This window comes from Diplotaxodon limnothrissa, linkage group LG23, assembly GCF_057381915.1.
Source record: "Diplotaxodon limnothrissa isolate DT_005_m linkage group LG23, D_limnothrissa_male_GT1.1, whole genome shotgun sequence".
In the NCBI taxonomy this organism is placed as follows: domain Eukaryota; kingdom Metazoa; phylum Chordata; class Actinopteri; order Cichliformes; family Cichlidae; genus Diplotaxodon; species Diplotaxodon limnothrissa.
In genome coordinates, this window is record NC_140617.1 from 13,323,286 (window position 1) to 13,350,593 (window position 27,308).

Consider the following 27,308-nt stretch of genomic DNA (forward strand, 5'->3'; position numbering starts at 1 on the left):
ATGCTTCATACCACTTTTGTTTTATTTCTGTTCCATCCTGACAAACACATAATGCCAATCAAGGCAGAGCGTACGGTAAACACACAAATCAAGGGGAAATTCCAGGACTGTATGCACTGCAAAAATACATGTGAATGATAAAACTAAGCTGACAAATGCGGCCCAATGCTCCAGTGAATCTCTAAGGGGCTGAATGGCATGGGAATGAGCTTTTAGCAGAGACACCGGGGGTGGAAGAAAGGAGTCTCATTGCAAAAGAGTTGAATTACCATATCACTGAGGAGCAAATACAAAGCTCCTTGAGAGCAGTGGGGGATCCATCATCCAGTGAAGAGCGGTGTTGAAATGTGGATATTTCTGAGCGCTCAGACACCATACACTGGTAATAAGCAGTGGGGGTGATCACGCAGTTGTTTGAAGCTCACATTAAACATACTAAAAAACATGTGAAACGAAAAAAAAAAAGAATTTTCTTGCCAATCTTTGTAAAATATGAGCTGCCTGTAAACAAATTAACATGAATTAAAGGCTTATAAATGAGAGCAAACAGTATGATTCTATTAAATGCTAAAGAGATTAGAAGCCCAAGTTTCCTCGAGCCATACAGTAGCCCAGTTTGTTTTCGTTCCCCAGGAAAGACATGAAGCCCACATAGGCCTCGATTTGAATGGGCTGGTTAAGGACCAGCACGCCATTGGCTTTCCCGGGAATCGGCTTCAAGGTGTGGACTTTCTGTGCTGCATCCTTCAGCTGTTCACGAAACTTTTCGACCTGTGGACCAGAGAACAGGAAAATCAGAAATACAGAGAATTCAGAGCACTTTGCTGTCTGCACACTTTTTTGCTTTGTGGTTTTTCGTTTATATCACCAAACACCCAAATCCTGCTTTTTTTTTTTTTTACTACAAAGGACTATATGTAGCTTTTTAAGGACAGAAAAAAGTCATTTATTAGATTGAAAGATAATAAAATGCTGAAAACTTGCCTAATAGATTTCAGTTTGTTCCTGTAAATCAGGAGTCTTCCTTACACATAAAGGTTGGTCATGGAGTTCCACAGGGTTCAATGCTGAGACTCATGCGTTTTTACAATATACATGCTTCTCTAAGATAATATTACAAAATGTATCATAAATTGTCAAAGCTATGCAGATAATATCCAGTTATGTTTAGAAATTAAGCCAGATGACAAATCAATTGATTAAACTCTGGACATGTCTTAATGAATTTTCTAAACTAAGCTTCTTCTATTTCTCCCTAAAAAGAAACCCTCAGGAACATAATCCCTGCTTTCTTTTTATCTGACCAGTATCAATACTGATCCTGTTACATATCCTATCTCAGAGTGACACTGGGACTAACTAGCTCATGTATTTGTTACTTCTAGGCTGAACTATTGTTATTCATTATCAGGTTGTTGTACAAGCTCTCTAAAAAGACTTCGGTTGATTTTAAATGCTGCAGTGAGACAAGTAACAGGGGTAAGAAAGACAGACCACATAATATTAGTTTCTGTTCATTGGTTTCCTTTAAAATCCAAAGTTTAATCACAAAGCCTTCTCCTTAGATACAAAGTCCTGAATGATCATGTAGAACATTATTACTATCCAGTCTGGATTCAGGAGAACCATCCCTTAGTTGTCCTACTATAGGCTCAGACTCCTTTAGTTTGAAGGCACAAGATAATCTGTGCTTGAATATCTCAGAAAAAAATTAAACTAGACTTATTTTAATTAGGTGGAGCTTGTTTGCAACAGGTTTACTGTTAAGCAAACCAGTTGTGAAGGCTGGGTCTAACTCCTGGCTGTGTCTGTGACTGCACTGATGACTCCTACCTGAGTAAATGCGTGAGTAATAGCGCAATATGTGGGTGCAGCAATTTCCCTTTGATGCTTTTCACCCTGGGGTGAAAGAAGTAAAAGAACTGATGTCTTATTAACATCTAAACCTTTCTGCATCTCACTCTATCGTATTCTCTGAACTTCTTTTTTAAACGTTGATTTAAACAGCAATCTCTTGAGATTAAACCCAAGTGTCTAAGAGCATTAAAACAAATAAGACAAGAATAAATAAATGAAATCAAGTGATCTAAAATACCAGACAGTGAAAACATGCTGAGAACACAATGTTCCAACCTGGAAGATGTGTTTTAATTAGTTTAACCTCCTAAGACCTGAACTCTTCCACGGCATGCATTTTTAATTTCTCTTTGATATTTGGGCTGATTGGGACCCGATGAATGTAAAAACAAAGAATTACCAGATTTTTTTTTTACCTTATTTTTGTTTCTAAGACAAATAAGAGCCACATATGAGGATATTCGTTTAAATTTTGATAGAACAGTAGCAGCATAATGTCCTCGTAAGTGGATATCAGGCCCTTGTAGAGCAAAATTGAGTATTTTGGGCTAAATAACCAAAAATGTGATGTCCACATATGTGGACGCCAGGTCCTAGGAGGTTAAAGGCCAGATGGTGCTAATAAAAGGACTGTTTTGATGCTAACTGAAAGAAAATCTATCAATTGATTTAGCTAGAATGACATTGTATGGCAGAATCTTAATAAAGAGTGAGATGTTTAATCCGAAATATACTCACGTTTGTGAAAAGGCTGGATTTGTCAGCGATATAAAATATTAAAGACTCTAAATCGCATCCATTGACTGTATTGACACGACAACTCAACACAATATGGGACATATGCTGAGAAAAAACCCATCCTCTAATTTCCGCCACACATTACATCGTCTGTAGTATCTGCCCATAAACATCTTATACTGAAGTTCTGCACAAATTTCCCCTTAATGGTCTTCAGTGTCATCGCGAAGAGTCTCCCTAACCTGAAACCTAAAATCCAGTCGTTTAAGTTGCTGTTCCAACACCTTTAAACGATGCTTTCCCTCCTTTCCATCCGTCATGTGTTCATCCACGCAGAAGTCAATAACCTTGTGTCACGACAGTGCCTCTGCACCTCACTGTACAATACCTTGTGCAATACTTTTTGTAAATAGTCAACAGTGCAATAGACTCAATACTTGAAATGTGCAATTCACTTGTATTTTTATTTTTTATTCCTATTTATTCTATTTATCCCCTTTGTATATTTTATTTATATTTGTCTCTGTATTTATATATGTGTGTGTGTGTGTGTGTGTGTGTGTATATATATATATATAACAGTTCTGTAACTGTAACTTCGGTCGTTGCTGTGCTTTTTTTGGAAGTCGAATTTCCCAGAGGAACCCACCCGAGGGATTAATAAAGTTCTATCTTATCTTATCTTATCTCTTAAGTGAAAATAAAACCAAGCAGCTTGTTTTGAAGTGGAACGGAATTTCAAATGCAACGTTTCATGAAGCTCAACAAATGTTTCTGTGTACTTTTATATACAGCCTGTCAGTGAGCTGAAAGTACAGAGGCTGTATTTGATAAATAAAATGTTAATGTATGATAATGCAACTCAGAGATGGGGAAAGATGCAAGAGTGAAAGGACGCGGGAGAGACCTGCGAGATTAGTTGCACAAGTTAAGAACTCACATTTTATGAGCTGTAAATTTAAAGCGATTCCTTTTACAGATCTTTATTAATCAGACAGCGCATCAGGACACGATGTGCTGCTGGTATTATCTGGTGATTTCATACCATCAAATGTAATTCACAACAAACTGCTGTTAGGAGACCGTTTTTACAATTTAAAACTGCCAAGCTGTTTGTTATGTGTCGGCTTTTTTGTGTTTGAATGATTCATAGGTCAGTGTCAAGGTGGATTAACAACGTTTTCTAAAAACTGTTCTTTGATTTGTCGCTTTTAAAAGGGACAAGGGACAAGGATTGGAACCAAAATGAGTGAAAAAGCAGCCAGTGTCCAAAGAAGGACCATTAGAAAGCCTGAAGAACGATTGCTCTGGACCACTTTTAAATTAAAAGAGTAAGTATGGCTGATTGGAAGTAAAATACATAGAAATGAGGGATGACTTCAGACCCTTGCATGGTACTGTAATCTGCAGTAATGCAATGTGTTGGAGTGGTGAAGAACCGGTTGTGGTGTCTGTGCTCACTCTTAGATTAGATCAGTTTTGCCTCACTTGACAAATTCCACTGCTTTCTATTAACTAGGGGTGAGGGTTAGGATTCTTCCACCTGCCAAATTCAACTTTAACCGCTGCATAGATTCAGATGGGTGTTTATCTTCAGTAGCTCATTAGGTGTTGAAAATGATGAATTACACATCAGGTGTTATCTGATGGCTAATTCCAGCTAGTTATTTCGCAGTGCTGACTCATTTCGCCAGACAGGGACTCCCAGCACACGGTTTCATTTTTGTTCACTTGATGGATCAATTCATCCAAATTACAAATAGGTATGTTGCACTCACAGAAGGGAGTCATGCAGCTGCACACTTGAACTGTTTTGAGAAATCTGAGTCCTCACCCTGTGCCAGCCTTCACAGGAAAAGCTCCTATTGGAAAATGTTTACATTAAGATTAAAGAAGATTACGTGGAATTGAAGGTGCAGTGCTTGGACCCATGTCTATAGGGTACAGACTGAAACCTACACAGGGGGATACTTCAAAAAGCATGCAAAGCACTGCATAGAACCAGGACACTGCTACTGGAAATAAACTCCAAATAAACCACATCTACTTACATCACGAGATAAACTGGAAAATGTTTTGTGTGTGATCTATAGAGATCCATGCATGCTTAATCAACTTACATCAGTGAGAGCAGTGAAGACATCGCTGATCTTTCTCACGGGGTGGTACGTGAATGTGATGAAGGGGAAGTCAGTGGCGAAGGGGTTCCACCTGGAGGTAAAGGAAGGCTCTCTCAGCCGGTCCCAGAAGACTCGCACCCCTTCTCCGTTTCTCCTGAAAACGCACCAAAACGCAAACATGAAAAAGTGTTCTCCTCTGCCAGTGACAACCGACTGAACCTTCATCAGATGAGTGATAAAAGGGCTGCGTTCAAACAAACAAGTCCTTGTGTTATTTTGCGCTGGGAGCCATGCTTCGCTGCCTCACTGCACAAACAGAGACAGATACCATAGATGCTTACAGGTGACAATTACAGGTGACACTTAAAAAACACTGACTCATTTTTTTGCTTACAGGTTTTAACTGAGGTAAATAGTGTTAAAGTTCCTAATCAAGCCAAATGAGCATTAACTGCATTCGGGCTGGGTAATACTGAATCGTGTCAGCCGTAGTGGTGTTTTTACTCAGCAATCGGTGGACCAGAACCCTCAGTCACACTTTCTCGATTACTCTTTTTCATAGGCACACAGCCCGAGGACAAAGTGAGAGAGAATGATCCAGAATTGTGTTCCAGCACCGTCAGTCAAATCTGATGGTCAGTTAAATACAAAATAATGTCAAGCAGGTTTATTTTTCATGGTGTGGAGACACTTGCTACCCTCATCCCACAGTCCCGCTTATACCATATACAGTGTTTCTTTCTCATCCCTGCAACGCATTCATGCACGCAGATGTCAATAAAGTTGTGGAAATTCAGCATATGTGACGAATCCCGGCTACACACAAAAACAGCCGAGCACTGACGCCATCAAGAACAACTGGACTTTCCAATATTTCCAATGTTTGTTATCTTAGCTTCACTGTCTGCAAATATCTCTCAGAACTGTATCTGAAAAATGTTTATCACACATTTCTCTTGCATAAGATGCAAATAAACAGCATAAATTTTATCCAAAATCATCATCCAGTAAACCTGTCAGCTGTGAGGGGAAATCCTCAGCTCAGTGCAGCCTCACACACCTGGGGGGTGGGGTTTGATCTGTCAGTCAGCCAATTAATTCTGTTCTATTAGCGATCAACTGGCAGTTTCTAGTAAACCTAGTGGAGTTTGTATTAAATCTCAGTTACAGTTTAAAAATTTATGGAAAATAAACAAATGTTTGGGGTTTTTTTGCATGTTAACCCAAATGTTTCAAAATTTTAGTTTACTAAAACATAAAAAATGAAAGTGGAAGGAGCATAAATGGAATAGCTCTGTGCAGAGTGGCAGGTAATCTCCAGTGCGGTGCTTCAAACAGTTTAGCAAAAAATCAGCAAACACACAAACTGTTTCTGTTTGGATCATCATCTGCCTGCAAGCCGATGGTTCAAGCTGCTGAATTTTCCAGGGAGAAAAAAGTTTAAAAAAAGAGATGGAGAAAGATCTAAGAGTAGGATGAAAGATTATTTTAAGTGACATTTGATAAAGTGAAAACTAAGCTGACATTCTGGATTTTTCATGGATGTGAACATCATGTGCCGCTAAATTTATCTGGTTATTACATGTTCTGAAATAATTTGAAAAACAAATTGAATTGTAATCATCTATCCAATGAAAATGCTAGGAATTAGGGCTGTTCGATATAACGATATGTATCGGATGACGATGTAAAAACGTCTATTGTTTCATTTTACGCTATTGTTTGTTTCGTGGTGTCGCAAAATAAACTGTTTACGGCAATATTTTTTAATCGTTTTGATGGTCACTGTAGTGGCTATATAAATTTCTTAAAGTTCTCTCTTTCTCTTTTATTTTATATAACCACACTGTGGATGGACAAGTGCCTGTTTTTATGCTTGTGGTTAGCAACAACGATGGTAACAGCATCGCGTGTCCGCTTGTTTATGTTCCACATAAACCTTTCACAATAAAGCTCAAGATCCTGTTCAGACTTTTCAAAATAAACTGAATCACGTGAAAGAGCAGATTGTTTACGGATGAGAAGTAAAAAAGAGCCGCCAGGTGCTAAAAAAATAAACCTTAGACTCAAACGTTAGAACAGGCTTTTCCCGCCGTGTAATAAATACTCACAAATAAAACGGCGGCCGTTACAACTTATGTCTAAAAATGTATAGTTTCATGCATCGGTTAAAACACTCGACTCCAGCTACATGACGCGCAGCTGGAAACACTTCCCGCAAGTCGAGCTGCCCGAGATTCACAGAATTTACAGAAAATGTTACATTTTTGTGATTTATATCGTTATCGGACGATAGAATTCTTATATCGGGATATGAGAGTTTGGTCATATCGCACAGCCCTACTAGGAAGTGTACAGTAGTTTAGTTTAGGCTAAACTAATTTGGACTGCTGTACAGCAGGCTGTTGTCTTCGTGGTCACAGGTTAGATCAGTGAAACAGGAAGTCCAGAGGGTTGGAGTTCTCCATCATATTAGAGGTTCTTTGTGTAGAAGATGACCATAAAAAAGAAATCTGTGACACGCTGAGATCAAAATCAAAATTGCTGTTAATAAGATATATTATAACATAATCTACAACTAAGCTAACTGGTTAGCTCTGAAACAATGTAAAAAGGTTTAAAGTAATATAGATTAAAGTTCTGTTTTTATTATATCGCCAGTTTTTTACTCCTTCAATTAAAAGCAAACAAACAGGATATCAAGTGTTATAGAGGAAGTGGGTTGTATTAATCCGTAAATTAGATTATTATCAAGCATTAAAAAGTTATTTTCTTAAGAAATTAGCCTGTTAAACTGAAAAAAAAAAACAGTTTTTGTTCTGATTAGATTTTATCTACTGCAGTGATTTTTAGCTGATGAATAATCTGCCTCAAAAAACAAATAAAGCTCTGAGGTGTACCCAAAAAAACCTGCCAAACACTGTACAGTAAACATTTTACATGCACAAATAAAACACACAGCAACCTTCTGATATTTAATTCCTACATATTCGTGTATCATTTTGTTTCACTTATGTCCCTAAAGGGGACAAGCAGACCTGCTGGTTTCGTATTAACAACGTTAGAATAATACAAATCTGCACTGATCTGTCCTCGGGGTAAATACTTAATGTGAGGGCAATCTCATGTTTGCCACGCTCAGAGGTAATCCACAGCGTGCTCATCATATTCTCTTTATTCTGCTGTTCTTTCTTTAGTCCTTCTAAAGTAAATACTGTAGGTTTTAATGAAAAAGCCCTCTAGTCATATATTTTCTGTTTAATGAAACCTCAGAAGACTGAGAGCAAACAGACGTCTAAACACTCACAGATCCCGTCTTTGAAATGATGGTAGTGTTGCTCCACATTTTGCAAAGATCGCCATAATTCTCTGTTTACTCTGCTACAGAGGACTCACTAATAGTACTGCTGCTACTACTCAAAAGGAACAAGGTCAAAGAGAGTCCCACGCAGCCCCTCTGCACCTTTCAGAAAGTCAAATCAAATCATAAATATATCTAAGAAAATTTACACATGACTTCATTCATTTCAAAACCTCTGTGAAAAACACCTGGTAACGTTTTGAGTTATCCATGGAAATGAAAATTTAAGTGCAAGCTTAAAAAAACAACATCAATAGCAAAAAGTAGGGCTGAACGATATATCGCATTTGCGATAATATCGCGACATGATCAAGTGCAATTTTCTAACCGCAAAGGCTGCGATTATACTCTGGACATGTCCAAATTCATGGGCTGCTTCCTCCTGAGGCCGCATTTGTAGACCGATTACGTCACAGCGACGCGCCGAAGGCTGTCCAAATTACTACCATATCCCAGAATTCATAGCGCGGCCCAGCCAAACTCCAGTTTCCAGCAATGGCGGCCGCTACTAAGTTTTAAAATTACTCATACTAATCTTTCTGGGTCACAAAATAAACTTTTAACATATTTTCAGGCGAGAAAGTAGTTGTGTAAACATCAAATATCTGCTCGGTTTATCAAGATATCCCATATTTGCAAAAGTGCTTCGACGTTTTCAGAGGCGTCTGCTACCCACCAGCTCGACAGCTAGCCGGGAGCTCGAGGGTTACTGATGCGGCCGAGAACGGCACAACTCCCGGCACATCATTTTCAGATCACCGCGGAGTTTCGCTGCTCGGGTTAAACGTAATATATAAGTCACTTAGACAACCTAAAAATGTTATTGTTGGGCTTTTTTCAGTGTTTTGTTTGTTCGTGAGTAAATCGGTTTGGCTGAGATTAAAGTTATTAGATTAGATAAAATAAAACTTTATTAATCCCCCGGGTGGGTTCCTCCTTGGTTTTCACACAGCTGACTAAACGTCAAACAGAAAACTTATTAAACAGAAGTATGAGACAGTCGAGAATTTACGCCAGTGTCTGGTTATATTTTAGATAGCAAGAAGCAGACGGCCGAGTTTATTAAACTCCACCGAGACAGCGGTGACGCTAATCAGAAGGCTAGACCGTCCAATTTCACGCCTTTAAACTTTAAAGGCGTGTTTGTGTGTGTGTTTATACAATTGCTATTATGTTTGCACTTTATGTGTAATGTTACTGACTGCAGAGATCAGTAAGATGTGTGTATTTTTTATTTATTAGTTTTATTTATTTAATATTATTTTTTAATTGAATGACTGTCTAGTAGTTCACAGATGTCGAAAAACTGAGTGTGGTAAAGCCACTGATTTTGTTTATGTATATTTCTGCAATCTGCACATTGTACTGACTTTCATTTTAATGTTTACACCAGGGTTCCTTGTCAGCACTTTATGCTCAGATGTTTGTAAGCTAAAAATAAACTATTGTGTATGTTCAAATATACTGTTGTGATTGAAGAAGTTAAATAAAAATGTCAGTCATCAATTCATGCATCACCTCATGTCATCATAACAGAGGTCTGTCTTCCAGGAAAGAACAGTTTAAAATTAATGTAATATAGTATTGGCCATACTATATGATGTATTGCTTGTCTTTGTTTAATAATACAGAAGACAAAGACCTTAAAAAATAATCGCATATCGCATCGCAATCGCAATATTGGGGCAAAAAATCGCAATTAGATTATTTTCCATAATCGTTCAGCCCTAGCAAAAAGCTTACACATATCTTTTAGAAACTGAACATCGATACAGCAGAGCTAAGGCAATTAACAAGGATGCTGCATGTTACTCTTTGAGATCTTCTCCTTTGTACAGATCCGACACCTACATTTGTTCTCCTTTCTTCACATCTAGGAGTAAAAAACAAATATCCAGGGACATTTCCTTCTCTCCTAAGTATTTAATTAGTAAAGAAATTAATTTGCTGCTTTGCCAAGACGAGAGGTGAGACAGGAGAACAAATTAAACACCTGATTATTGTTAAAGGCGCTGCTCCAAGAAAAACTCTACTGGATGTCACAGTACAAAATAATTTGGAGTTATTTTGGGTGTATGTTTTGTTTCCCTGCTGCACCCAGGTGGCTCCAACCTGCCAAATCCCACTTTAACCCCTGATGTTACCTCAGCGAACACGGAGGAGTAACAGTGTTCCCCGCAGCACTAAAATCTCTCTGATGGCGCGTTGCTTGGAAAAATGCACGACTACTTGCAGAGAGCTTTAAAGAGCAGAAGAATAGATGTAAAGCAACAGTATTTGTGGCGGCTGAATTTGCCAATAATGTGATTACTGCGGTGTAATAAGTAAAACAATGTGTTTCGGATTATTATGCAGGTTGATACACTGAGTCTCAGTCTCTGGTAAGTGATGGTTTATTTAAAGGAAACATTACTTACAGATGTTCTTCCACTTTAACGAGCGAGTTAAAGTGTTTTCTTGCAGTGTGAGGAGGAAGAAAGATCATTTAGCAGATAAACAGGAGGCATAAGATCCCCAATATCTGCTGAAAAGTGAGGCGAGACCATCACACTGTGAAAGCCCAGATTATTGATTCAGAGCAGAATGTATGCAGTCTGATAAAGAAAGGTTTAAAAATGTAAAAATCGGATGGTGTTGTAGGTGGGCAGGACTGCAGCTTTAGAGAGGAGGTACTGGAGTTAACACTGGGGCTACATAATTAAAAAATGAAGGCATGAACATTTATTTTTTAAAGTCTGATCTACTTGCGCAGTAATTGCAACAGAGTTGTTTTGAGCTTATTTGACCTACTGAACTAGAACACAGTTGAGGGATTTACATAACCATACATACAAAACCAGCTACACAACCATCCCTGTTTTTTTGTAGTGTCTGTTTAACACAGCAGGTACCAAATAAACATTTACTCAAAACAGCGGCTTGACAAACTTGCTGCAACAGGTTTGACTACTCCGTCCATTGCATCTGCGGTTGAACAACAAAAAGAATACTGTTGCAGCAGCTTCATTATCCTTCTAAAGATAATTAAGAAGAAAAGCAGCGGGGAATTAACTGCTGTATATGTTTTGCTTTTTCTTCAGAACATTTCGTCAGTAGAACAAAAGCAGAAGGTTCCTGTTCTGCAGGACATGCAAGTTAGAAACACTACACATAAAGCATTACACAATAAATCATGAAAGCAAGACATAAACAGCTACACAGTGAAGGCAACCAAAAGTGAAAGAAGACCAGAAGCTCTGTGAAGACTGCTTTAGTCAAAATGATATCACAGTCTTTACTTGCAGTCATTCATGTTTGGTGGTTTCAGTTCTGGGATTAACTGCACTTTCACACAAACACCCACTGAAAGCCTAAAGCACCGTGAACAGCATTAAGACCCTCATAACACAGAGTAAATAAGTAAGTCAAAGATGGCACAAATAAGAAATGAAACAGAGGAGCTGAGGTTGGGGTGGGTTGCAAACCTGTTTGCAGGGCCACCAAAAATTGTAGGCAGGCTAAGACAACTTGCATAGTGCATCCTGTATTGCATTTTTCAAAAGGACATGAGAGGATCCATCAGATGATTGGTGGGGATTGCAGGCTTGGATTAACTCTGTGACCATACAGAACTAAAGCTATGCTCAGTTTGCCTGTTGGAAATGTATGAAAGAAGTTACTACCAATCATCCAATCATCCATACATTCATTCATCTTCCCCTGAACCAAAGACACGTCATGGTAGCATTCCAGCCGTCCTTTTCCCAGTAACATTTGACAGTTCCTCCTCGGGGATCCTGAGGCGTTCCTAGGCCAGATGATATATAACCTCCCCGCCTGGATAACCTCCGAAGGTAGGTGTGCAGCAGAAATCCTTGTCAAATACCCGAAAAACAACTAGCTCCACTAAACAAGAGGAAGCAGTAAATTTACTATGATTTTCCACCAGATGGTCGATCTCCTCGTTCTATTTCCAAGGTTGAGCCCCACCTCATTACGGCGCTGTACCTGTGGCCTTATTCTATTGGTCTTCATCCAGATCTCATGACCACAGGTCAGAGTTGGAAAATAGATAAGACTGTGTAAGACTGTGAAAGCTTAAGACTAATCTTTCTCTTCCTCCTAGTACAATGCTTGCATTCCCGTTGACCCATCTGTTGGTCCCAATCACCCATGTCAGCACCAAGGTTTTCTGCTGGAAACCACTGGATTGCTCACTCTTGGGTGGGGGAGAGATGCTGCCCCAAGTACTTTTGGATCTGAGTCATTTGAAGGTATAGTGTGAAGTTATTTTGTGTAAAATGTGAGATCTCGTTACAGTTTTTAGGGTTTTTGTCAAAAAAAAAACAAAATCTGTTTTCAAGCTGATGCTGGAATAAATGAAACTGATATTGTCTGAGGGAGGTTTGGGCGTTTTCCCTCTAATTTTGTAAGGTCTATGATATAAATAAAATTGAACTGAATGGAAATTTAGCTATCATTTTGAATCTGAAAGTAAAACATTTAATGGCTTGATTATTTGTATAACTGTTGGTCTACTGTGGTTTAAAGATTTCTTTTATGATGACGGAATATATTCCTGAAAAAAAACCCATTGTATTTAATTTTTCCAAGTCCAACTTTTAGCGTTTCTTTGTTAAACACCCCTCTATAGTTATACGCTTTTTTGTAATGTTGTTTATATGCAGCTGATGCGTTTTTCACTTTTTCTTGGAAGGCAGATATGATCACTGGAGATAAGACAAATGCCCACACACCACCCCCGCTATCACAGATTCCTGTGACGATTTGCACCACACTGTGGATTTAACTCATTAACCTTCTGCACATTTTTAACACTGACAATCAGGTATGAAATAACACTGAACCCACACATTACTGATCGCTGCTTAAGTAGCACGGATGCGTGGAAGCACAAACACTCAGGTTTTTTCAGTGTTCAACACCATGCAGAGACCCTGAAGTGAAGACAGATTTCAAGAGGCAACTTGCGCAATTTACTAAATAAAAACTGCAAACTGTCGCTTGCAAAGTGCAACTGTAGAACGCAGCCTGAGACGGATCCTGCGATTCTGTCAGCGGCTGTCACGGCTCAAGGTGGCGTGAGTGGTCGCAGTTTTTGGTGGCAAACGTACCTGCTGGTTTGCATATAATAAAAGGCGACAAAGAGGAGAAATAAATCAGGATGGAGATGATTTCCCAACAGTGTTCTCGTTTCCTTAATGACCTGTCATGCCTATGTGCTCATTTTACCACATGCCTTGTGCAACAGAGCACTTCCTGCCAACCAGAATTAAACACCTGAGGCTAAACAATAGTGGTGTAGCTGTTGATATGTCACGGTCCCAGGGAGGGGCTGCATCATAATGCAATCATCTAGCCCTGTTTACACAAGTGCTTTCAAAATGACAATGTGGCTGCTGAACACTTTGTGCCTCCTCCTGAGCAAATGTTGTGCAGGTAGAAAAAGAAAAAATGGCACAAAAGCAAAGCCCAGCCTAAAAGACTGATTATATTTCAGCTCCAAGGGTGAGGATGGTGGAGTTAGGTTTGTACACACTGCCCTTTGTAAAAGTGCGCACCTATTGCCCGAGTATCAATGAGGATATAAAAAAGCTTTGGAGAATTCCACAGGTAAGTTATCACTGTGAGAGGGACCAGCCCAAACAGGCAGAGCAGGGCTGGGCTTTCCAGCCAGAGGCCTTGGAAGTTTTCACTGTGTTTATTTGGCAGAGCTGGGGTTGGACTTTCACTGCACCTCATTTCGTTACAGCCACCGAATCACACAACTGGAAAAACAGGCAATCAGGGCCGATTCAAGGTTTGCACCAAAATAAAGGCGAGAAAAAGGTCAAACTGGGGAAATCCACCCTTCCCTGACCTTCCCATTGCAGTTCCACTTAATACACAGTGTTTATACAAAATGCACACATGCCTAAGAGACGCATGTGTTTTCTGAGCTTTAGGGCAGGTGACGATAAATTCCTCACTGGGCTTTCAAGTGCTTCGGACTCATAAGTCAACATGCAAGATAAATATCAATCCCAGCTCCAGTTATCATGGCAAGTGTCCCACATTGTCTAAGAGCACATAAACAAATCTGGTCTGATTGCTCAACACAGCCTGCGGGTTTGTCAGCCATCCATAGATGTATCCATCAAACAAGGTTGCACTGAAAGGACTAAAAACAGATGAAAAGCAAAGGTGGATTGGTACGTAGAAAAACAAAGAGAAGATGGGGAATTGAGCTGCACACATGATCAGACTGCTTATGCAACCTCTGAAGCCTAAAACACACAGCCGTGATACTGTACATACAGTCGTGCATACGCTGCGATATCATAGCTGCAGGCTGTTGGCAATGATGTTTCCACCGTGAAAAAGCAGAGTCCACAGGCTGAAAGCTGCTCCCCAGGTGTTTGAATTTACAGCGGCCTGCCCCAAACCATGAGTCTGAGTCTACTGCCGTTTATTAATTCATACTGTACACCACGGGTGCAACCTGCGTACACACTCTGCTCCTCATTTACGCTTTGGGCTTCTTAGCTTGTTTGTTTCCTGTTGTATTTACAGTTGGAACAAGACTTGCAGTACAGGTAGAGCTACAAAGCTAGGCATTATATTCTTACAGTTACGTATGTGATTTTGCTGGGCTTTGTTTCACTTGTGCAAATTCAAATCTGATTGTTTTTTAATTTTGCATTTTATGCAGAGGACAGTTTGCGTTTTTAAAAGTGCAATTATGGCAAAGCCCACTGAACCTTTTTTGCACGTGTTTCAGGTTTACTGTTTAGCTTGATCTAAAAAGACTACAGACTGAACACATTCCTAAGTCCTGGTCCTGGTAATGAGTTGATAGTCCATCTCATGATATTTTTAGTGCTTCTCTTGTGTCTGTGGTGAACTCTGCTTCTGTTTTCTTTCCTGTTCACTTTTCAATGAATCCAAATTCTACCTATTCATAGCATCAACACCATAGACCAAAAAAAAGATGTCTGCAGCACCGTAACTTCACCTTAATGGAAATAAAGGATCCACTGGTGGACCATGCAAGCTCAGCAAACATTTACTGCATACTTGATGTTGACTGTGGCACTTGCACAAATTTATTTAACACTTTTCTCCATAATTTTACTGATACAAATGTGAAAAACCTCCCTCCTCTTCCAATTTTTGCAAATTTGTATTTATGTGACTAACTATAGAACATTTGCCCATCAAGTTTGAGTTCAAAAGGTAACGTTCAAAAGACTTTCTTATTTTTCTTTATGATAAATGTACAGATTGAAAAATCTAGCTGAGTTATAATACAAATATATGGAATTAGCCTGCTTTGGTTTACAACAGCTGCAGCTGCTTTCACTTAATGCTCATCTCATGAGGTCTGCAACTGTGTGTTTTGCTGATGATACATTAAGTACCTACTTTGTACTGCCTGCCACCTGCTGTCTGAATGTATATGCTGCTTTAGTTTGTATAGGTGTGGTCGAATGACTTCACTACAGCCTAAAAGCAGAAGAAAGACGTTTGACACACCATTCATCTGTAACAAGTTAATTACCTCGCATGTATTAATGAGGAAGCATTTTATTTATTAAAACTAACTTGAGCAGATGAAGATGGGGGCTAAATAATAGTTGGCTACACACATTCTGAAGCCTTATAGAGAGAAAAGTATCCGACCAGATGAGAAGCAAAGGAGAGCAGAGCTGGGATTACTTCTAGCCCTCTTAAATATATATTTTTTCTTACAACAGTTACTGAAGCAACCTCTAGCGGGGCTTCTTTAAACCTCCACACTCAGCTCTCTCAGACGGGAATAAAAAAAATAGATGATGTGCTGGGTAATTAGATTGTCTAGACAGTTTGGAAAGAAGGCACTTAAAACACATCTTTCCCCACAGATGCAGAAGAAACTGTGCTTTTTCTTCACGGGTGCACCTGGAGAATGTGTGAAGAAAACACAATAATCAGGACTAAAAATACTGACACTCCCTCCACGGTTTCCAGTGACATCATCAAGGTTTCGGGAGACTGGTGGGGTGCACACACACACACACACACACACACACACACACACACACACACACACACACACACACAATGTGCTTATTTCTGAGGAGGTTGGGAACACTTGAGGTCAATTGTTAAGAGAAGTGCTTTCACTCAGGAACTTTAATTGTATTATTACTTTTAGGCAATCAGACTAAAAATGGAAATAATCAAATTAAAGAGTCATCCTTTGATGTCATCTCTCTGATACCGTGCCTTTGATATAGAAATGTAGCCAACAGTAGTACATTTAATGCCACAAACTGCCTCACTGCGGTCAGACAATGTGCTGATTTTTTGCCAGAGCCGTATCCCATACCATGAAAGGGGTTTGGACGTGATCCTATCATCATCCATGATGACATGACATGAAGAAATGTGATGTGGCGTGCTCCTGACTTGAACCTTCCCTTCACCAAGGGTGCACACTGACATCAAGTGGTCATATGACAACTGTCAGCATTCAAATCACGCTGCGGCTGCCTCGAAGAACAACAGCACAAAATCACACAGGTAGCAGAATTTCTCTGCTCTAGGTCAGTAAAAGAATTGTTTCATCACTCTGTGAGCTTTTTGATTTATAAAGGAAGAAGAAGCCTTTGTATTTGATTAATGCAGCCCCGCTGGGTGGGATCAACATTGCAGACGGAGGTGGAGCATTGCATATTCCTGATAAGGGAATGTGAACCAACAGGCATTTAAAGGGTGCTTTTCCAGTCATACTGACCATCCAAAGCTCGTTTACACTATAGTGAGCAGATCCCAACAGACAATGCAAACAAATAGGTGCAGGTATTTGAATGTAATTTTCCCAGCTCCTGCGTTAAGTAAATGCAGTGAACATACGGCGAGCACTTTGTATCCCAGTGGATGGAACGATGACTACAGCATTTTTTAATCTGGTCACCCTAATTCACCCACACATATAGTACTTTCTGGACCACCTATATATTCAAAGGTTTCTAGAAAGGTGCTGGAAACAATCCCAGCTGACTTTGGGTTAGTCCAGGGGTCCCCAATCCCCAGTACACGAGGGCTGGTGTCCCTGCAGTTTTTAGATGTGTCCTTGATCCATCACAGCTGATTTAAATGGATAAATTACCTTCTCAACATGTCTTAAAGTTCTCCAGAGGCCTGGTAATGAACTAATCATGTGATTCAGGTGTGTTGACTCAAGGTGAGATCTAAAACCTGCAGGGACACCGGCCCTTGTGGACTGAGATTGGGGGCCCCTGGGTTAGTCTGTTACAGGGAGAGCAGAGACATTCCAACTAGGAACCTTCCTGATGTAAGACGCAAGGCGACAACGCTGCAAACTGCACCATCATTACTTCCCCGCATTATTGTTTGTGTTTTTAAATTAGGGCTGCCACAAACGATTATTTTGATAGTCGACTAGTCACCGATTATTTATGCGATTAGTCGACTAATCAGATCATCATCCACTGGACGTAAAACTACAGCTTATTGCACCAGCAGCATCTGCTCTTATATAACTATCATTAGCTTACAGCTTTAAGTGTTTAAGGTGCTAACTAAAAATAAAGACAAGATGATAGTTTATTCAATTTTAATGAAATTTGCAGATTGTTTCGGTGAAGTTTAATGAACTCCTTGCTATCTAAAATATAACAGGACAACGGAGTATATTCTCCAGCATCTCACACTTTTGATAATCAGCTGTCTGCTTGACGTTTATTCAGCTGTGTAAAAACTATAACTTTAATCTCAGACAAACCGATTTACTCAGGAACAAATAAAATACAAAAAAAAAAAAGCCAAACAACAACATTTTTAATTTATCTAAGTGACTCATATATATTTAACCTGAGTAGCGAAAGACGGCGGTGGGTTAGAAAACAATTTGCCGGGAGTCCGGTGTTCTCACCGCGCTAGTGACCTAGCCCCCGGCTAGCTATCGAGCTAGTGGGTAACAGACGTCTCCGAAAACGTCGGAGCGCTTTTGAAAATATGTGGTGTCCTGATAAACTGAGCCGATATTTGAGGTTTACACAGCTACATTCTCGCCTGAAAATACGTTAAACGTTTATTTTCTGACCCAGAAAGAATAATAAGAGTAATATTAAAACTAACTAGCTGCCGCCATTGTTGGAAACTAAGCTGGGCCGCGCTATGATTTCTGGGACACAGCTGCTTCTTCTTCTTCTTCGGGGTTTAACGGCAGCTGGCATCCTTGTACATGCAGTGCTGCCATCTTCTGTTTCAGTCCGTTATTACACTCTTAAATCCTGCTACTTATTCCTGCGTCTTTTGGGATCTTACAAAGCTTCAAACGACGCGTCGACTATTAAATCAGTCGTCGACGATTTTGATAGTCGACGTAATCGTGACTAGTCGACAAATCGTGGCAGCCCTATTTTAAATACACAGGAAGTAACTAGAACACCTGCATTAAATTTGCCAGCAGCAGATCACAGTTAAATAGTTTCACAGCTTTGTTTTGTGTCCAAAGATGTGAAGTCACGACACAATTCAAAAACACATGGCTTAAGCCAAATATGTACTGCAGGTCACATGGATGTGTTCCTCTGGACATCGGCTCCACACAGAAGATTCTCTGACTTTTACATTGGTAGCTCAAAGTACAGCACTGCAATAAAGACTTTCGCAATACGACTGTAGTCGCCTAAGATTGTTGTTTATTTTTTATAAATTCATGTTTTATGCAACCTTAAGTGAACACCATTTCCCATAAGCCCTGGGGTGTTAGCGAGACACATGTTTCGAGTGAACAGAAACTCATAGAGGAGCTATGGGGACATGACGTCATGACTTTGGCTCTGTCTTCTCTCTGTTCGCCACTGAGCTCCTCCATCACTCAGAAACGAATCATTAACACTGCAGCTCATCTCCCCAGCTGGCCTCGTATTAAGGTGTCGTGTGGAAACAAAGTTTTCGTGAAGCGTCAAAAGAGGAGCGAAGCAGGAAGATTCATTTCCATATATACATGAACATTACTGTAGATCGGCTTCTCTCAAAATAGGAACGACCTAGACAAAAAAAAAAGAAGACACTTCCTGGGGGAGAGACGAAGAGGAAGACGGGGAATGAAAGGGAAGGAGTGCTGAAGATGAAGACAGAAAGAGGAAATGTTTGAGGCTCCAGTCTTTCTCATTTGAAACCGTCTCTTTACTGCCGGACTCCCGGGTGGCTTCCACGAGCATTTTATGTATAATTTAATGTAATGCGCGGAGATAAAACCTCCAATAAAGGCCGCGCTCTCTAAGCTCTTCACAGCACATTACGTTTTATTCATCAAATTAGTTTTAGTTGGTTTGGTATCCCCTGAGCCGTCTTTAAAAGGTTTAGATGAAAGGACTGCATTAATTTTGCCACTAATCAGTTAAGTGACAGCTCCAAGTGACAGCTCTGCACTCCTTACCCTCAAAAACCTTGCTGCAAACACTCTCGCCATCCATGCTGTCCCCATTTGCTCCTTGCACCGATCCGCCGCACACATTTCACACTTTCTCCTACATCTTCTAACGTTTCTTTAAATTTGACACCGTGTTATATGATACTAGATTAAAATCAGCTGTGAGATGATTACAGACCGGCCACAAATGTGACCGGGCATGTTTAACGTTAAGGCGTAACGGTTAATGATGAAGCAAAGGGACTTATTCTTCACGGGGAATTGAGCTTTGTGAAACAAATTAGAGCAGAGTGAAGATAATTGGAGCTAATATTTATAATTCTCCAGGTAGACATTTTCGTTTGTTAATGACCGACTAAACCCCACAAAGAGTAGTTTAATGTAGTGTCAGGAAGCTTTCGTGGTTATGATTCAGAGCCACGACACTCTAAACTTCTGCATTTAACCCTGAAGTCAGCAAACTAGTTTAGGGACTAAAATGACCGTCATAATCCCATTCAATTTTGTACAGTAAAAGCTTTTTTCTTTAATTAACACCCCTGCTTGCTCAGTTTAAATACCAATGTGAAATTCCTGCAAACATTTGTAGGCATACAGGACATTTCTCGAGCTCCCCCTTCTCTTTTTATTTTGCTTCCTAGGACCAAGACAAGGAGTCATTTTTAAAATGGTTCTTCTGTTTTTTCAGTTACTCTATGGACATTAGCTGCTTATTCTCCCATTTTCAGTCCAGTCCTTGCATCTGACAATTTTCAGAGGTTTTATTTGATCTTTTTTCTCTGAACTAACCCAAACAAATCAGACAACTTAGCAAAAAACGATTTCAAATTGCATCCTTGGGCATTCGTTAATAGCAAAAAGCTACTTTGGCTGATCTGTTATTCACAAAGGCTCACCACAGCAGGTAGCTCCGTATGATTTGGCAAATTTGTTTTACATGAAATGGCCTTGTTAACATTAGATTCAAGGTCTTTCACTTGTTAGGCAAACGTGTAAACCACTAAACAACAGAACCACTACTTTATGTTTTAATTTCTAATTTAGCTGAATCGATAAAAAAAGAAAACTGGGCAAGTGGAGGACAAAAGAAGAAGTTTCAGGCCTAAGAAACTATCTATAGCACACAGTATCGTAGAGTCATGTCCTTAAGAAACAGGAAGCAACGGTTCACAGAAGCCTAATCAGGAATGGTCTCAGCAGAATTTACAGCTGTCATTCCTAAGGAAGGGAAAGAGGAAGGAAAGGCTGAGGAATGCCAAATGACACAAGAACTGGACTGAAAGCCAGTAACAACAGGTCTGATGGAGAGATAAAGCCAAATTTGACATTTTCGGTTCAAATCATAGTAGGCATGTACAGAGAGCCATCTGTAAAACATGGTCTGTCGTGGTTTGGGTTGTGTTTCAGATCAATCTTGTCAAAACTGATGAAATTACAACAGCTGAAAAGTATGATTTGATTTTGATCCACCATAGCACTGTTGCCTCATAGCAAGAAGGTCCTGAGTTCAATTCCACTATCAGGCCGAGGTCTTTCTGTGTGCAGTTTGCATGTTCTCCCCGTGTTTGCGTGGGTTCTCTCCAGAAACACCGGCTTCCTCCCACAGTCCAAAGACAAGCACTTAGTGGGGATAGGCTAATTGGAAACCCTAAATTGCCCATAGGTGTGAATGTGAGTGCAAATGGTTGTCTGTCTCTATGTGTTAGCCATGCAACAGACTGGTGACCTGTCCAGTATGTACCCCGACTCTCGCCCTAAGACAGCTGGGATAGGCTCCAGCGCCCCCCAAGACCCTGAAAAGGATAATCGGAAGCAAATGGATGGACAGATAACATCATCTGCAAAACATCTGATTGGCAACAGCTTAATTTTTAGCATGAAAATGATCTTAAACACACTACCAATGCAGTAAGACATACCTGAATAGAAAAAACACACAATGGAGCACTAACAGTCATGGACTGGCCTCCACAGAGCCCAGACCTCAACATTGTTTTAGCAGTGTGGAATCACCATGATAGAGAAAAAAACAAAAGGCAGCCAACATCCAAAAAGGAGCTTTGATTGTCCTTTAAGAAGCCTACCTAAAAGAAGACTACCTAAAGAAATGACAAAAAAGCTGAATAACAAAGTTCAGCCTGTGTTGACGAATAAAAGTCAGACTAAATATTGACTTTCAAGCTTGGCAGGATAGTACAAACACTGTCTTTGCCTTATGTAAAGTATTTCCATGTATGTTTGCACATTTCAATTAATTCCTGCACCTAATTTAAATTTTCCAGAAAAATGCAAAGAAATGCACAGGACTGTAGATGATAAGCATTAGTAATCAACTGACAGTCGTATTGTTTTTGAATGTCATTTTTACAGTCCACTAACCCTACTCAGTAACTCGAATCTTAAAGCTTAAAGCTTAGAAGGCACGTTTTACTGTTGGACAAAATGAGCGGACTTACTCCAGCAGGGAGCGCTTTGGGAAGCTGAAGGTGCCGTGGGAGATGCGGTCCACAAAGTTAAGCGGGATCCTCTGCATCTGGTCACAGTTGAACATCATGAAGTCGTACTTGAAGACCAGGAGAGAGAATTCTGTGATGAGAACAATGCGCTCCTTTTCATTGTTCCAGTGATCCACTCTGAAACAACCAAACAGTGTGTGAGCAAGAACAAAAAGAAAAACAGAACAGAAAAAAGCAGGTTTTTAAATGTTAAATAAAAAAATATTTCAGCTTCAGTATTCAAATATTACAATGTCAGCACTCAAACCGCTTCCAACAAAAGGTATTCTTAAGTTATTTTGCTTTCACTGACTCGTCATAGTCTTCTTCAAGTAAACTAACTTGTTTATTCACCTGCTATAAAGATGGATTAGCAGCATTGCGGTATTAGGAAACAGCAACAAGAAAATCAACCTCACTCATTTATTACTTCACTAAAAACCTTTCAAAACAAAACACTTAATGAAATGTTTTACATTTTTCATCAGCAAGTTTAAAAAATAAGCAAAAATAGCCAAAAATGATTGGAATTCTGGAGGTCATATAAAGTTAACACACACGCACACATATTGTAGAGCTGCTCAATTATGTACTCTTACAGTTCACGAAGTAAAATAAAAATGCCCTGGGCAAAGATCATACAATATGGATGTAAGCATTTCTGAAGCCCTACATTTTTACTGGAAAAATGGGCTTTCTTTTATGCCCTCAAAATGTCTCCAAAAATGTTTGCAGTACTAATTGAAATCACAAAAAAACCATCATTAAACACACATTCATCCACACACTCCATCCCTCACCGCTGTGCGAACAGCTAATTCGTGGTGGCATGGATTCTCTTGGAGAAGCTCCCTTTCTTACAGCCCACTGAGCTGGGCGCACTTGGTCACCTCAGAGTGAAACACTCCTGATTGCTGCTGGCATCCGTAAGCCAGAGAAGACAGTTCACTGAACAGTCAAAGCTTTATAGAAAGGTGTGGGTGAAGAGCTGTGACTGTGCTGATGAAATGAGTTAACCTTGACTGGGCACGGGGCAGCAAGCATGCTACAGATGTGATGCACACTGTGGGTGGGCTGACATGCTGTTAAGCACTTGAGCCTGACAAAACAAACTGTTGGTCAGGACAGAAACCGACAGGAAGTACCTCTGCAGGACCCTGCACACTGTTTGGTAGGGTACATTTTGAAAAATTGTTTGTTTTCTTTCCGCTAGCTTTTGCTACAGCTAGCAGACTGTTAGCATAGCTTAAAATCTCAAAGGAGTTGGTGAGCGGCGGCTGATCAATGAGCTCAACTGCGTTGCTTAAAACTGAGATAAATATCTATCTATCATTACCACAATTCACACAATTTCCCAGACATGTCTTTATCTCTGGTTGCCACATTGCTGCCGCCCCTTTAGAAATATGGTTGCATGCAACTCTAAGCTAAATATGAAGGCACAGTGGCTTCTAAATGGCTTGGCTTGTCATGAAGATTGTAAAAAGACACAAGTCTATCCTGAGACAATGAGATCTATGTATGCTAAAAGTAAAGCCAGCTAGAAAACAGGACAGACCAGGTTTTATCTCTGGACAATCAAAAGAAGCATTTAATTGCCCAGATTTACCCAAAGTATGTAAAGTATGTCTTTAAGTAACTTAAAGAATCTTCCGGGGCTTTTCTGAAAATTAACTGATGGAAAATAGTGTAACTAACATTATTTCTCTCATTTTTCCTACATAAAAAACACCACCTAGTGTATTTTTAAAAGATGGCCCTATTATAAGAAATGTACAGCAATTGAGACGACTTTTTGTAAAGCAAGTGACAACCTTCAGCTAAGCCAAATTTGAGGAATTTCTCATGCTTTGCTGACATAAGTCTTCGGCCTCCCTTGGGGCAAATTCTGCAGCAGAGTCGCAAAATTACCACATGATGCACTCTTTCTGTTGCTTGAAGTCCTACGCTGGCTTCTATGGCCATGATAACAGCGGGCCAAATGTAGGACAGGCGTTAACGTGCATGTGTGTGTGTGTGTATGTACCCAGAACCGCATAAACTGGGATGCATTATTCATTCTCACATGGCCAGCCTTTTAAATGTTTCCTGAAAGCTTGTGCAGGAGTGATGCAACCTGACATCACATCGAGTGCACTTTGTAAATGTCTTGCAGTCACTTTGTGTTGCTCTGTGTTCAATCACTATCTCTGCTTGAGATTAAGAGGTATTCGAGGAGGGTTTTTTTTCTTGGCTTTGATGAGAACAGAAACATTTGGAAATATAGCAAAAATAAAATATCAGCTGTCTTTCCATTTTATCCTGCGGATGCACACAAACTCCACAATTCACACACACATTCATACAAACACTTTTTCCTACATCTAAGTGTTTTAGATGTAAAAACCCCACACATTCACATTCTGATGAGCGCATTAGGAGCAACTCGGGGTTCAGTATCTCGCCTGAGGCTACTTTGGCATGCAGATTGGAGGAGCCGGGGATCAAACCACCATCCTTCAATCCCGCATTACTTCCTGAGCCACAGCCACCTATTAGCTGATCAACCTGCGTGTGGTGAGACAGGAAAGGCTAGCGAATTAGCAGCAACTGAACTTTCAAAATAAGTGCAAATGGACTATCCACTAGTAAATCGATCACATCGTTCTCTCAAAGACATGAAAAACTTACGGTAACTGGAATACACCTGTGTTCAAGTTTGAGTTAGCTAGGTCAGGACAGAACAGAATATGATTTGAATGAATTCATATGAATGAACACAATATGAAATTGCTCATTTATTCTAGTGGTTTTCAGTCATCGATTATCAGGGATGGGTAATTAATTTTCACAAAGTAGAGAGCAAAGACCAAGAAGCTTATCAATAAATAAAATGAATATTGAGCAGAATCGAGTTTAGATTATTTGTGCGGCCCTCCACAACAGCCCCAGCTTCTCACGGGCCCCTTGGGAAAATGAACGACCGACCTCGATATATAAAAACAACTCAAACGTAAAAGCTGATACAACATTTAAATGGATTTTACAAATGACTTAGGCTTAGGTTAAAGCAAACAGCCCTGACTAGCAGAACTCATCCTTTTATACATGTTGCAGCACTTTGGGTGTCATGTTTCCTTTCTGCTCTTTAATGTATGACCTCTTTTACTTTGTTTGACTTGGTTTCTACTGTGGGTTTATTTCCCTTTTAGTCCAGGGAAACAAACTTATGTTTAGTCACAACTCATTTAGTGCCACCTCTTTTGTCCAGTCTGGTTATAACAAAACAAATGCATTCAAAAAAAGACTTTTAAATTCTTTTGGTACAAGTGTACTACTATATTATAATGAATTATTAGCCTTTTATTCAATGTTTAATAGTGTTTCTAAATGCTAAATGTGGGTGATGGTGTGGGGTTGAGGGTAAAGGTAAAAGGTTTTCACTTGGCGCACAAGGCGCCGCGCACTCAAACATGGAGGTGTATAACAGAACATGATCTCATGAACTCACTCTGCCATCAGCCAAACGCTGAGAACGCTGCCATCTACCTCCTCATTCACCAGAGCTTCAACGTCTTTGATGGCCTGATTCAGAGTGCCAGGCTGAGGAGACAGAAATGCACGGGTGTCACTTTCTAATTTTCCATTGTGACAATCACAATGTGTGCACAGAAAGCTTAAGGGGTAATCTTTGAGGCAGATGTGCAGCTGGGACTAGTAAAATGTCAGCGTGTGTGCGTGTCAAACGAAATCACAATAAACATAAGCATGAAGCCCGGGCGTGTGAAAATGTCTGCGAACGAAGAGAGCCGAGCGTGTAGAAATGTGAGTAAGTCAGGTATTTGAACACACAAGGGAACACTCCAGCGCAGAACACACTGTCATCTGTGAGCATTTCTGGTTTTGAATGCTCTGCCAGTCTTGCACTTTATGTTTTATTATTTCAATGCCAAGCTGGAGCGAGTGAAAAGATTAGGAGTTCATATTGAGGTGCTCTTGACAGTCATTCTGTAATCTGAGGATGGTGCTGAGCTGGCCTGGCAACATAGCAGGTATGACTGATTTCCCATCAAAATCCAAAACAACAGGCCTCCAATGAACAGAATCTTAGCGATCCTGATAACGTTCAGCTTGTTGTTGGTACTTTTTTTTAAGTAAAAAAAGGTATTCCAACCTATATACTCATTTTTTTCTAACATAAACTCGCCTTTATTATGTTTGGTGCTATACAGATTACTTATATGCTTCTGTTGAAACCTTTGCACACTTTATACTTTATCATTATTTAAAAATAAAGTTTTTAATGACGTTACCCAGGTGTGTGGTCCACTCTGGGCTGATGAGTTTAAGCCACAGACAGGAAACAGCTTAGGCATGTTTCAACCACAAGTTAAGTGCGGGACTAAAACCAGGAAGAAGTTTGCTCCTTCGAGCCAGATGAGCTACTTTCTCATATGGAGTCCTATGAAATGACAAATTATATGTTGTGTCTCTTAAATATAGTAAATAAAGAAGATAGTGTATTAAAAAAAATGAAAGTATTCTAAATAAAAGTCTAACCCAGGCGTCAGTGCGCTTACAGAAATGTGTGACATATTACTGGGAGCACTTTGCGTCAAGAGGAAACGCTGATGATATTTTACCCTTAACACGAAGAACTTCCTCAGTTTAAACTGGTCCAGGGTGGGCTCCACCAGTAGGTGACGGCCCTGGGTCGAGGTGGCCACGCTCTCCGCTGGCCGCTCCTGCGCGTCCCCTTTGCGGCCAGCAGCTGTCTGAGAGTCCTCCGGAGGGGTCGGAGAGGAGCTGAGATCAACCTCCTCCTCCGCCTGCTGCTGCTGCTCTTCACTTCCTTTAACTACTTCATCCTCCGCGTCTGCCATGATGAGGCTTCACAACTCTTCTGTTAAAAGAAGTCAGAATACTGATGTGTCTGGATCTGATTCTGTCGGCGCCTTCCCAGCGACGGGTTCCTGCACGCAGTTTTTCCGAATCGATACTTAAGTCGAGTTATTCTTAGAAGCTGGTAATACAGGTTTCTTACCTTAGATTATAGAAAGCGCAGTACGTGTGGAAAGGTACAGTAAGGCAGGAGCAACAGGTGCACGACTTCCTTGTTCCGGGCCCAGTGTTTGTTTTGAATGGCGGCGGACAGCAGCGCTCACGTTTGCGCACATCCGATTTACACAGACGGCGCATGGTCTGCGCTTCTGACAGCAGCTCACTGGAAAGTCAAATTCATCTTATAATTTATAACTGCAGTGCACAGAATGACCAGTGGAAATCAGATGGAAGTTCATTATCCGCAATAATATGTGTGATATTACTGG

At 40.1% G+C, this 27,308-nt stretch overlaps 1 protein-coding gene across 1 annotated transcript; it reads right to left on the reverse strand.

The window, feature by feature from the left end:
• Positions 1 to 508: 508 nt before the first annotated feature.
• Positions 509 to 27,080, reverse strand: tprg1 (tumor protein p63 regulated 1). Its single transcript, XM_085347919.1, has 6 exons — positions 27,023 to 27,080; positions 26,622 to 26,881; positions 25,490 to 25,581; positions 21,961 to 22,137; positions 4,716 to 4,869; positions 509 to 771 (listed from the first exon to the last, which is right to left on the reverse strand). The coding sequence occupies exons 2-6, from the start codon at positions 26,859 to 26,861 to the stop codon at positions 577 to 579; spliced, it is 858 nt and encodes a 285-aa protein (XP_085204045.1). The 5' UTR covers positions 26,862 to 26,881; positions 27,023 to 27,080; the 3' UTR covers positions 509 to 576.
• Positions 27,081 to 27,308: the final 228 nt, after the last annotated feature.